At 37.1% G+C, this 13,914-nt stretch overlaps 1 protein-coding gene across 1 annotated transcript in view; it reads right to left on the bottom strand.

Moving 5' to 3' along the window:
* Positions 1–13,914, bottom strand: part of LOC124972138 (AF4/FMR2 family member 2) — a 183,836-nt gene that overhangs the window by 133,415 nt on the left and 36,507 nt on the right. The window contains exons 3-4 of the mRNA XM_047536373.1: positions 11,697–11,733; positions 11,412–11,445 (exon numbers count right to left, since the gene is read on the bottom strand). Of these exons, the coding sequence (XP_047392329.1) occupies positions 11,412–11,445; positions 11,697–11,733 (71 nt within the window). The remainder of the gene's footprint in view (positions 1–11,411; positions 11,446–11,696; positions 11,734–13,914) is intronic.

Raw genomic sequence — 13,914 nt, 5'->3', positions numbered from 1 at the left:
AATAATTAATGTTTGTTGATGTATCAGGCACTGCAATAAGCACTCCAATCATTTAATCCTGTAATACAGGTACTCTTACAATTGCTATTATGCAGATGAGGAAACTAAGTAACAGAGAGGCTAAATAATTGCCCATGATCACGTGGCTAAATAATGGTGGAGCTGGGATTTGAGTTCAGGCATTCTTGTTTCAGAGACTATCTAATTTCTACACTGTATTCTTTCCAGTAGTGCACACATGCCAGCATATATGTTTTTTCTTATTTTACAACATTTTGAATGTTAAGGAATAGAAGAATAGTATCCATGAAATATTAATGTTACTACAGACTATTTTACACCTTCCAGATCATTCTTTCACTGCCTACCACACACTGTATAATGTTTTCTGGTTATTTATTGTGTGGATAGGTCTTATACCAATTTCTGAGGTTAACAAGTGAATTGATTTCATGCTTTTGACTCAGGAGCTCAAACATCTGTGAACCTATTATGCCAGGAGAGCCAAAGGTGCTACTGTAGTTGGATCTACCTTTTTCATACGAAGGAGACTGGTAGTGTATGTTTGTTGGTTATTTGAGGTCATTCACTGGGTTTGGAGGAATATCATAATTCAGTCACAATCATCACAGTCTCCTTGGCATCCAGACCAAACAAAGCAGAATGAAGAGACTCAAGTGAGTTGAGAAGTGATTTCACCCCAAATATTCAGACAGAACAATACTCCTCTCAAGAGACTCTCCCAACACAGAGGATGAATTCCTATGGCTACAAACTATCAGTTCAAACTACTTAATATCATCCAACAGGTTAAACATTTGATATCCGTTTAACCTACTTTTTCATAGTAACATCATCACTCTGGTCTGAAGTTTTCCTTTCAGAGAGTTAGTTATTTTCTACATGTGGCATTAGAAAAACATATTAAAATCCTTTCACATGCATATCAGAAAAGAAAAAGAAAAGAACAAAAAAAACCCACAACCAACTCAACAACAACAATAACAACAACAAAACCCATCTGGTTATGGAAGTTCAGACCCATCCTCATGTACTTGCCTTGAGGAAGAACTGCACAGAAGAATCCCTGAAATTACCAATACCTCAATCCTCATCTTCCTGAAAGGCAAGATACTCTATATCACTTGTTTCATTTCTCTGGCTCTTTATGCCATTAGGCACATCAGTGACTGCTTGTTCTCTTCATTTGAAAGTCTGTCACACTGCACTCTGCACTCCCCAACTGCCCAGAAGCCTGGACACAACACTCTGTGGTTTGAAAGTGACTGCCATTTGGATCTCACAACTACTGAGATTTGTCTGGGGTAGACCTCCAGCACTATCTTCTCTGTCTTACATCTTTACTCTGCATCTTGGCTTCCTGCCACTGTGAATACTGAACATCACAGTTCTTTCTGAATAGCATAAATTGAGCCAAAGTTGATTTAAATTTCATGCAGAAAACAGCTTTGCTTCAAACCACAGCCATTTTATACATTTAAAAATCCATCAGGATATAATCTTTTTGTCTGCCCTCCCCAAGACATACAAACTTTCTAGCAGACGGACAGGCAGATTATTTCAATTAAGAGGCTGTCACTGACAATTGTAAGCAACCTTTCTTCAAAGTTCATTGTAGGAGTGTAATTCTAAATTTCTTAGTGACTCTGTCAGGATCTAATTTTCAAGGTAATGTTACCATAGTAGCAACCTGGAATTTTAATCCAGTAGTAAAGGGTGAGACAGGTCACCAGTTTTAGGTACTCTTCAATCTCAGAAGAAAAAGCACTGCAAAAAAAAGTGGGAAGATAAAGGGGGACCTATCCCCAAATTCCATTGTATAACACAGTGGGATGAGAAAAAGTATGTGATTTTTCTCAAGTTTTCAAATTCTCCCACAAGTGCAGAAACTATCAGTGAATTAAGTACTAATTCCTTGGGTATAAGTGAATGGGAAATACATTCAATCTTCATAGGATTGTGAGACACTCAAAAGTAGGCTGGAGCTATCTCATGAGGAAAGGATTGGCACAGAGAGTTATTGATTTTAAGTCCATTGCTTCTGACAGCATTGGCAATTAATCTTTCCATTCAAACCATATTGACACAAACTTTTGAAAATTTCATGGTGAATATTAGCAAAATAAAGCATTCAATTAGGAATCAAGAAGATGAGAATTGAGCTTTGGCAGCTCTACTAACAGTGTGAGTTTGGCCACTTCACTTAAGCTATCTGAACATGACTTTCTCCACTTTTAATACAGAGAGAGAACCACATGAATAGTTGACTGTGAAGCCCCTTTCATGAGTTCATCTATTGACACTATTCAGTAAGAAATATGACTAATGTATCATTTGTTTTATTAATGAAGAAACAAAGGCTCGGAAAAGCACCAAGTAAATTCATCAAGTTATAATACAGAGGAATGAGGGAACTGTGATCTGAGTCACCCAGAAGTAGGGGCCACAGTTGTGTTCTGTCTAGGGCAATGATAATTCCTGGCCCTGAGAATTGAATAGAGACCAAATGTTATAATATGTATGGAAGACTTATAAGGCCATTGAAGTAGAAAGAATCATTACCATTGCTATTTTGTTATTGTCCTCTGTACTTAAAAATTAGTAATAGTTCAATTGAAATCTTACATGGATGAGACAGATACAGTATAAAACAAGATATTTGTGCTCTGAATTCAAGAATCCTAGAGTGAAATTCCAGCTCCCTCAACACCATCTGTGATCTTGATCAAGTTGTTTAACTACTCTAAGATAACTATATCTACCTGTCAGGGATGCTATGAGGATGGAACATGGCTACATAAACAACATAATTGGACCAGTACAAAGAGCACCAGGCATACCTGACTGTCAGCGTTAGCAACAGCATTGGCTATATAGCCACATCTCTTAGTTTGGTACTGACTCTAAGCCCTTGGTAATGGTAACGGTGATGATCATGCTGATATAATGATAACAGTATCAAAACCATAGGTCTCTTGTGAGGATGAAATAACTAATGTTTGTAAAATGTTCGCCAGTGTCTGGCATATACTAGATACTAGAAGTGGTGACTGTCTGTCACCTAGGTACACCACATACAGTTTATCTCCCTTTCTTTTTCTGCCATGTGATCTATGGAATTATTTGGAATGACTTAGAATGTGCCTTTCTAGATGTTACGAACATTAGGTACTTAAAAAATTTTTTTTCTTGGAAAATTTAAAAAATTCCATGTAGTTAAAACTGAGGTAGCTATCTGAGATATTTTTTTTTAAAAGTGGGCAACATTTTGCAGAAACAAGCAATATCATAAATTAGGCAATGGAGCTGGCAGAGTTATAAATCATTAGCTTCTACTCCTTCCTGGGTATCTTTCTCTCTATCATTATTTTCTTAGCCGCCCTGGAACCTTAGACTAGGACAATGCAGTTTACTAAAGAGATGTACTGACAGATCATGGGTGTCAGGATTCCACAGGATAGCAGAGAAAATAAAATTGTTTCATTTGGTTTTCAGAAGGCTTACCCCAACCCCACCATCCTCCATCCCACCCCCTCTCTACCAAGCTTGGCAACATGTTTGGAGATGTCAATCAGACAGCTTTTGAGACTTTTTTTTTTCCTTTTTTGGTTCTCATTGTTAAAGTAGATGGATGAACCACAAAGAAAGGCATGTGTCAGATTTTTCAACTGATTTTACAGCTGTAATTGAGCGTGCATCTGCGGTACTCTACCAACACTGCTCCCCACTCGTCAGTAAAATGCAAGGGCTTTTAGCGCGCTGAGAAGGTGTCAAGAGCAGACCATTTAAACATAACATTCCCAATAACATAATTGTGGCAAAGGATCTGGCTGTTTGTGAGATGCTTGATAGAATGGAAAAACAAAATGAATAGTTTAGAAGCAGGGTGGATATTTTTTTGTCATCTATCCCAGTCTGGTGCATTTTTCTTTTTGTTTATTTGTTTCCTTTTAATTTATAGAAATGATCCATGGGGCTTGTCTACACTGCTGCTATATTTTCTTCATGTGGACCTGGAAGACTTGTCAGGACTCTGACTGATGAGTTTTGACCCTGTATCCATCTGGGGAATCTGGGGACAAGGCAGCATGTTCTAATGGGAGTGCAGAATTCTGGACTGCCCAGCTCTGCCACTCCCTAAGTGAGAGACCTTGAAGAAACATCTTCTCCTTCCTGTGCCTAGTTTCTTTCCACTTGGCTGTCTTAACAGAATCACTCTGATGCTCACATGAGGACAATGTATCATGTGAAAGTGCTTCAGAGTTATCAATCACAATGCACATGAAAAGTATCTCTGATTGCAGCATTTTACAATCTGATAACTAACAACAGAGTGTGCATGTATGCATATGAATCTCATTTGATCAGAGAGCTTTAGAGGGACCTAATATTCTGAGATACAGAGTGTATGTCTGCATGTGTGTATGCATCTGTGTGTTATCAGATTATATTCAAATACAAGTGAAGTTATTTTAACTTTGATAACTTGCCTATTAACTTCATCATCTTATACCAGTATCATTTGCTTCCTTCAGTTACTGTTCAAAATGCTGAAGAGAAGTAAAAAATATGTCACTCTGGCTGATGACAGATGGGAATACTTTTAAAAATTACTACACCATGAGGATATAAAGCCACTTTCCAATTATCAAACAAGTTGGTAAGCATGAAGGTGATGGATGAACTTCTCATAAAAACAGACCAAAATATAAGTTTTCTCTCCTTCTCAATTTAATATGGCAAAATGGAGATTACTGAAGAGAGATATTGTTCCCCTCCTATGCTACCACAATCAATCTTATATGGATTTTTCATAATGGTATAAGTCCCTTGCAGACAGGAATCCTCTGGCCTCACTGTAGGAAACATCTTATAGTCATGATGTCACAATTGGACTGCAGGCTCTGAGTTGAGGACGAATCTGCCTACAGAGAATACACACATTGGCATTTGTAGTATTTGCAGTATATGCAAGACTTGCATTTGATAATAATATTTAGATCTTTGGATTTAAACAAAAATGGTAGATAACATTTGGGCCTGGATTGCAATTAGTCCACCTTAACCTATTGCCTGGACATGATCACACCTGACTTCAATCAATGCAGCAATCTTCAAAGTGCCCATGGGATGGTTTCAGTGGAAGAAGAGCATGCTCTCTGGAGTCAGTCCTGGCTCTATCCTTTACTGTTGTGGTATTTGAGCAACTTACTCAATGGTTCTGAGCTTTGGTTTTTGCTTCTGTAATGATGAACTCCGTGGGCCTGTTGCAAAGAGAAAAAGTGCATGGGGAGTGCCTGGCACATATCACATACTCAATAAAGAGGACTTAGTGGAGTTACTGGTGGTGTCAGTGCAAGTCTGATCTTTCCCAGACTGTGAGCTCCTTGAGAGAAGGATGTGCAGTGCTTCCCTAAATAACTAGTGTCTGATTGAGAGCCTTCCATAGAGAAGGGTTTGAACACATTTGTTGAAAGGAATGAATAGTTGAATGAATGAATGTATGCATTAATGTAAAAACAAATGCAAATTGGGGAGAAGAGATACTCAACTTTTCCCTGAGAGAAAGACATTCCTTTCCAATTATAGAAGTGTCTCAAAATCCACCTGAAATATGCAATTGCTACCATAGATATGAACTCAGGAGCAACACCAGAAAAATCAAATCTGATCTTTCAACTCTGCTGAGTAAACACATTTATGTTTTTGTCTTGTGTAATAGAAGTAGAAAGCTACAGCTCCCTTTGTGAAGAAGACCTGGTTTTCAGTCTTGGCACCCATTAAGCAAAGGCAGCTTCAACACTCCTTGATGCGAACATTCCAAATGCCAATATTGCTTGTTGTCACATTAGCCAATATACAATCCTCAACATAAAATCCTCTTGATGTCTGATTACTCTTCTTAAGGACCTCATGCTGATTCATTTCAAACTGTGAATTACCTTTAATTCACAGCTTGAACAGGCTGCCAAATTTTGTTTTCTCTGCTCCCAGGTGGTTGTCCCTGATGCAGTGGAGAACTTCCAAAAATATATTAAGTCCTTAGGAAAAGTTGGCAGGCTCTAAGACATGGGGCATACAAGACAGGCTTAAAGGAAGAGTTGGCAAACTTCTCAGTTTAAAATCCAGAATGGCTACAACTAGTGAAAGTCACCGAGATTACTAGTTTATCTGGAGAGTTAGTTCAGCTTTTCTAAGTTTCAAACTGATTATCAATATTTTCAAATTTTAAGTACAAAATTGGGTATTTTGATTAAGGATTAATCTGATTAAGAAAATAACAGCTATTTTTTTCCTGCCACATTACCCACTTTGCTACTGAAATTGCATCTAAGTAGCAGACCAAACACCTACTTAGGGAAGAATATATGAAATTGCTACAAAGTGGGTTATTGCTGTGCAATAAGGCATAGCAGTTCTTAAATCTCAAATCAAGTTCTCAAAGGGAATTTTCGGTGATGAAAATTTTGGCAGATGGATGGTCAGGGTTGTAATGAATGTGGGGATTTTTTATTTTTTTAGTAAAAAAATTGAAATTCATCTAAGACACAATGTAAGGCTTATAATGGTTATAGCAATTTGAAAAAAAATTCTCATAACACTTATATTCTCTGTGGTAATGAAATCTCCATAACACCTAAGGAAAAGTTTAGAAATAATGATATTTCAACAGTTTTCATCCGGTTTTGCATCTTTGAAAGCAGAGAGGCATAATACCTTTTTGTAATCATTTCCACCAAGCAGTTCTACACGTCTATTTAAAGATTATATCCAGGTATGAAAGGCCAAATATGTGTACCAAATCCCTGAAGCCATTCAGTTCCCATGAGGAAGCATAGCACATCAGGAAGAACAGGGAATTTGAATCTATATGGCCCTGAGTCCACATTCAAACTTTCCCACCAAGGAATGGTGTTACTTTGATGGTTCTTCTGCATGTTTACAGCCAAAATATTCATTCAAGATAAGTATACATGATTTGTTCACTTTGTGTTTGGATTGTGCACACAATAGGGGAAGAGGTATACTCTAGGTTTGCTTTTCTCATCTGTAGAATGGGAATGAAGTGGCTGGTAAGCTTAATAGGATGATGTGTATACCAGAGCCTGGCATGGAGCCTAGAGCATGTGCTCAGTGACATGATGATTATTGTTTTGAGACTTCTGCCATTCCTTTATTACTATAATTTCCTTTACTCCTACATATAGATGCATTCAAGCATTTGTTCATGTGATATACATGTCAATTATCCACAGGTAAACTGAGGTTGGTTACAACCAGTATGTCTCCATGTGGTCTTTTATCAACTTTCTACATCCATGATTGTGATGTTTTCAAACATGTTTATGGTGGGGAAAAATCAAATGATCATATCTGTCTTTATTTGGGGGCTTTCATGGAAACTATCTGGGGCATTCTCGATAGTGTGGCTTAAAATACAACATCTCCTTGGTTAAAAGGTGGGATCTGGATGTTTTCCATTTAGATAGAGTTTAAATGTTAACAACCTAGTTTAACTAAAGTATCAGATATTTGGAGCTGTCATCTTGTTAACAGTACTCATAAAACTAACTGAAGTCAAAGGCTATCTGGTCACACCCATAAGTTTGTGGAAGCTGAAAATTCTTCTCAGGGAAACTGTATACATTTTATTTGTTCTTATTTATGATGGCTCATAAAAGAACAGCAGGTCATGCATTTTGTAAGGATACTGTATTGACATGTAATTGACAAGGCATTACAATAAATTAGATGAAGTAATCTAACTTAGCCAAAAAAAATCCAAGTTCTTTCTTTTTTCCTCCTCCATTACTCCTTAATGGTTTCATTAAAAAACTACACAGTATACAGTCTTGTTGGTCCTTGCCTATAATCCCAATGAGTCAGGCAACTGAGGCAAGAAGATCACAAGTTTGAGACCAACCTCAGCAACTTAGCAAGACCCTATCTCATAATTCAGATTTCTGGCTTACAAATGACTGCCATAGCATCAATTTTGTATTTAAAGGGTGAGACAAACCAGACTCACCAAAACTTTGATAACTCTTATTTGCTAAAACTAGCTTCGTTATCTACTGAAGCAACAGATTCAATATTGAAAGAACTTGTAACAGTTGAGAAAAGTACCAGAATTAAAAGCGTAAAAATAAATCATGCCAGGCAAAAAAAAAATTAAAACAAAACCAAAAAGACTGGAGATACAGCTCAGTGGTAATACATCCCTGGGTTTACCCCCCAATAAACCCCTCCTCCCACCAAAGGGAAAGAAAGTATAAATTAACACAGTGTCTGGTAAGTCTATTTGAGATCCTGAATCTGGAACCTGAAATCTATACATCTCTTAGAGATAGAAATGGCATGATACTACTGTAAAACACACCATTCTGCCATCTCCCAAAATAGAATTTGACCTTAAACTCATGTCTCACCTTCCTTTCGAGGGTATAGATCATTTTTGGAGGAGGCAATAAACCCCATTTGATTCAGAAGATCTGGGAAAGGCCTTTTCAAAGAATGTAAAACAGCTCAAACTCATAGAGGCTGAAGGTGGGTAGATCAGGGTAGACCAACTGCTGGGTTTTCTCTCCTCTAGAAATTACTAAGGATTAAAGTTAAATGACTCTTACTTTGCAAGGTTCATGTACTGAAGAGTATGCTTGCATATGAATTCTGAGAAGTGTTTGTGTGTATACCCATAAGTGTATACACATAAGCTCATTAACTTGTATAGTTTTCCTTGAGCGACTCTATCTATATACTTTAAAGATAAATTCTGCTGATTTAACCTTGCATCTTCTGCATCACAGGTCAGTGGTTTCTCCAAATACCACAACTGCCAGGGAGCAGAGGCTCAGACCCAGGTCTCCAAACTCCCCCAGTCCAATGCTCTTGCATCATGGACATTCAGGGTTCCAGATGGAGCATGTAAGATATCACCTCATTGACAACACCCTGTGAAAAGCACTGTATGTCAACAAAGTACAGTGACTGAGTGGGAAAATATGCAATCTCCAAAAGGCCAATCATGCACTTGGGTCAGGCCCAGAGAGAGCAGCAACTGTCAAGAACACAGAGGGAGCCTGGCTAGTTGCAAACCTGCACTCAGGCACCCTGGGGTCAGTATTTTCAGACCTGGGGGCCATGCACATAATCTTTATAAACAATCCACACTCGAATGGAAGATCTGTGTTTTGTCAACCAGAGAAAACAAGCAAAAATGAGGAAAATGAATAGAGTGTCTTGGCAATTAAGGGATTGTTTTACAAGACTTTAATCTCTCTCCACTGCACTAAGTGGCGGGGAACATGTCCAGCACATTTGCCAATCTTGGGTGGGCATCTTTTCCTTGGCCCCACTGACTTGGGGGCTACTTCCCTCCAATCCCCAGGCACCAGTAGGAATGTTCATAATGGCCTGGAGGTTTACCCTGCCAAATGGAAAATCCTAGAAGTTGGCTTGAAAGTACGCTGTGGTAAGATATGGGAGAATAATAATCATGACTGAGCTGATAATTTGGAGATTAAACATGAAAGGAGATTTATTATAACTCTGACCTATGCTGTGTTAAACTTGTATCCTACTACAAGTAGGGAATTTATTACAGGTAAAATCTGATGTGCACTGCCTGAGCTTTAGATCAAGTAGCCAAAAAGAGAGTAGTTCATTGATAAAAGAAACTTGGTGTCTTCTAGTTTTACTGATGTTTGCTATAGAGAATTTTAATCTTATCAACTGCAGTATATACCACCATGCTATAAGGAGGTGTTCCCTGAAATGCAGCCCCTAATTATAAACCTCCATTGAAGAGTTCATTTCCACTAGTTACACATCATTGGAATATTCCATTGTATGGTATATATGGAAAGCAGGATACTTCCAGTGGGAGACTAATTTTCAAACTCTAGGAGTAAGATAATTATACATTGAAAAATATGCTTTTATATTTTTCATGTTTGTATATCTGCATTGTTTCCTAAATATATGGGTTTTTATTGAGTTTTTTAATTGGGGTAAAGAGGGATAGGAGTAGAATCAGGGAGTTAAAGATATATTGATTACTAGAATAATAAAGGGAAGGGCAATTCATTAGATGATTTATGAAAAAGCTGAAATTGAAAATATAAAGATGATGTTGATATCTGTGTTTCCACAAATTCTGTTACTTAAATTAGGATTATGGTTTATTATCTTTCTTCTTACTTATTTTTGTTTTTCTCAATTGAGGACTCTTGGTTATTGAAGTTGAACTTTGAGTTAGAAGGCACAGATCAGGTTAGAAAACCAAATAAGAGGATTGGTGATAGGGTCAGGAATTTCGGGCTTTGCCACTACAGTGCAGCAAGAATGTGTACTACCCATGACATCGACTTTCTCAGAGCCTCAGTCTATTTGGCAGTCATTCCCAGTTGTTTGGCAGTCATTCCCAGTTGTTTTATGCAATTATTTGTGATCTTCCAAAAGGTGAGCAATTTGCTTCAAGTATGCCATTAGGCCACTTGAATGTCATAAATTATTTCATTTTGAAAATTTTCAAGTATGTACTATTCCTCACACAGAAAGTTGACTTCCATTTTCTATTATTAGGAATGAAAGAAGTTGTAAGAGAACTACTCCCTTGATACACTCTTGGACAAATGGATATTAAAAAAATCTATAACAGTTAATCTGAGGAAATTGGTTTCTACAAACTCCTCCTTCAATTAACATTAATAAAAAATGAAGACCATCCTGAGTGAATTGCTGGGCCCGGGCTTCTGAACTTCAAACTAGCACCATGTAATCTCATTTTCTCTCCCTTCATGGGTATCCCTGTTTGTCTTTAATATACAGATGCTAGATGACCTGCAAATACTAGGGTCTTGGACTGATTGACCTTAGCAAGTCATTCAATATTTTATGTCCAATCATGGCTGCTCAGATGTGTCCCTTGCCCATCCTACTTAATTCTAGCTGATTAGAAGTTGATGGACCTTTATTTTATTCATTTATTCATATGTGGTGCTGAGAATCGAACTCAGTGCCTCACAAGAGCTAGGCAAGCACTCTACCACTGAGCCACAACTCCAGCCCCACCAGGGACTATTTCTATTAGTGCCTTGATAACTGACTTCCCAGAATCTAGAACTGTGAGAAACACACTTTTGTTGCTTATAAGATACCTAATACATGGTTTTTGTTATAGCAGCCCAAACAGTCAAACACAATGGGAGATGTAATTATAGCTCCTGACAAAAGAACATCTTACTTTAAATCAGGATCCATAGTCTGAAGGAGCAGGAAAGAACAAAGAGAACAAGCTCATAGTTGAGGCACTCTTTCCTTGATAAATACCCCACCTCCCAAAAGCCTGGTCTAGAAACCCAAGTACTCAGGATGTGAATGATACTGACTTTGTAGAAGCTCTGCTGGTTGGGTCACTCCACTCTGAAAGAAAGGACACAAACTATTAATGTTCATGTTTCTACTGTCAAACAATAATTCTGAATGAAATTAGTCTTCAAGCATGCAGGCTCCCAATTTCATAGTTTCCTTCCATGAATAACAGATGAAAAATATCACCATAAAATTGTCATTTTTCTTTCATGCTTTAATGATATTGAGTAGGAAACAGTTTGAAGCAAGGGAGGAGAGGACATGGATGCTTGGACTAACAAGGGATTTTCAAAAACACTTACTTTGTAATGTAAATCCTGGGGTCAAATGTTGGGATTCCTGTAAGGAAGAGCACACATAATACAAACATTAGTTAAATGTTACAAGGGAACAAAAGGTATATATTTTATTCCTGAAGATATAACTTGACTAATGCTTGCAAATGGGAAACCATTAACAATTACATTAATTAGACTTTAGTCAGTAGCTCTTTTTGAAGGACAAGCATTTGCTAGCCAAACCTGCTGCCACATGATCCTAATTCCCATTTTATCAGAATTATAAGTAACATTGGTATCTATTTGGAAATGTGTGCCACATAGGAACAAATGACCCATATGTGTGAAACTGAAGTGTATAATTTCTCAGTTAAGCAATCATGTCTCTAAGGAAGTAAAGGGGATGTGGTTCAAACAAACAAATGATCATGGCTTTGTTAACATTATAAATAAGACTTTAATTAATAGATATGCTAAGTTTCACCCTTTCTAGAAACCACTCCAACTTTCTACCTTAATGATGACTCATGAAATAGCTATACCTCATTTTGTGCCAGACAAGGGTTCTTAAAACTCATTTACAAATCTGTTGAAGTATAGGAACCATTTTTTAATATGTTAGTAGGGTACATTATTCAAAAGGATTTAAATTTGAGTTGAAAGTCACCCTTCACACAATTCATTTACTGTTTGGAGAAATTCAGATTTGCACACATGGAACTTGCTGGCACACCTGTGTGGATCCTGACAAAACTGGCAAGTAGAAGCACTACAGTGATGTTCACATCACACATAGTACTATGTGGATGGAAGAGAGAATTAGAACAGACTGCAAAGCAAGCATTCTTCAACTGGGGACAATTAATTCAAGTAAATATAAGAATTAGTTATTGATCACTGCTGCAAGTAATCTATTCGTTAAGCTTAATCTTGCCACTCTATAGAGGAAAACAGGACCACAGCATAATTTATCTTTAAAAGAAGTAAGAAAGAACTATATCATCATGCTTTAATTGAAAGTGAGCTTTCCAATCTTTTTAGCATGATTCTGTTGCCTGAGAGATTTGTCTTTTGGGAGGATCTCCATTCCAGAAGACTCCCATCAACTCAAGAAGGGGTGGAAAAGTTCTCTTAGCTAGACAGCTATCTTCAAGCCCATGGGGTTTCTTGCTCAAAGTCTTCTGATCTCTCATTGATAGAGAAATGCCTTTTGATATAGGTTCTAAAACATTTGTAACCCTTGATTCCTATCCCTTAGCAGTCATAGATGGCAAGGAGAGGGAAATATTTCTGAACAATGTCCAGCCATTAGAAGAAACATTGAGAGGTGAAAACTGACAGCACAGGAATCCACAGAAAATGATGGCAAAATCAGAACTTGAAATGCAAACAGTATACGTCCCTTCTTACTGTATTAATAGCCCCAAGAGCACAAATAGAGCATAGTATAATATTATTGCATACTATAATAACCGATGCTCATAATAATATCTAAGTTATCAAGAATGACTAAAGCAAGTTCAGTAAAATCTTTAAAAGGAGTCTGGAAAACATTACATTTCAAAACAATTTCTATTACATGGTCACTATGGAATAATAACCTTCGGTTATTCAAGAATTGTAGTTATTTGGAACATCTAGTTTTTCATAGTGAAAAATAAGTTAGTTCTTAATCATTTGCATGTACTTTACTATAAATCAGTATTTCTATCTACTATTTTTCTGAGGAATTTTGTTACAAAGGTACAGGGCAAGTTTGGAACTATAAAACTTTAGAAAATTGGATGATAAGTTCCAAATCAATCAAACCAACATCTGATCAGAGAGTGAAACATGGTCTTTGTTAGTGGTCTTGTAAAACTGATTTTCAAAATTATCCAAGTATTTTACATCTTGGTCCCAAACAATCTATTGTTTCAGGGCATAAAGGGTGTGATTCATGAGGCAAATAGAAGGATTATATTACTTACTGATTTTAAATAATTGACATTACACATTCTTGATATAGTTTTACCTGTCAATCTGAATAAGGCATTTTATGAACTGGAAATATGAGCAAATGAAGCACGTTTGTGTAAAGTCACTTTGAAAAAAGTGACTTTTTGTACATACATAACTTCAACTGGAAATAGACTGCCTGGTCATGGAAAGATGCTCTACTGTTCATATAGTAATTGTTAATTGATGAAGCACATATTTTTAACAAATATTTGACTGTGGTCTGGCGCCTATAATCCCACTA

Source organism: Sciurus carolinensis, chromosome X, assembly GCF_902686445.1.
Source record: "Sciurus carolinensis chromosome X, mSciCar1.2, whole genome shotgun sequence".
NCBI classification, from domain to species: Eukaryota; Metazoa; Chordata; class Mammalia; order Rodentia; family Sciuridae; genus Sciurus; species Sciurus carolinensis.
The sequence above is the reverse complement of the archived record's forward strand: the minus strand, read 5'-3'. Positions and strand labels throughout refer to the sequence as shown.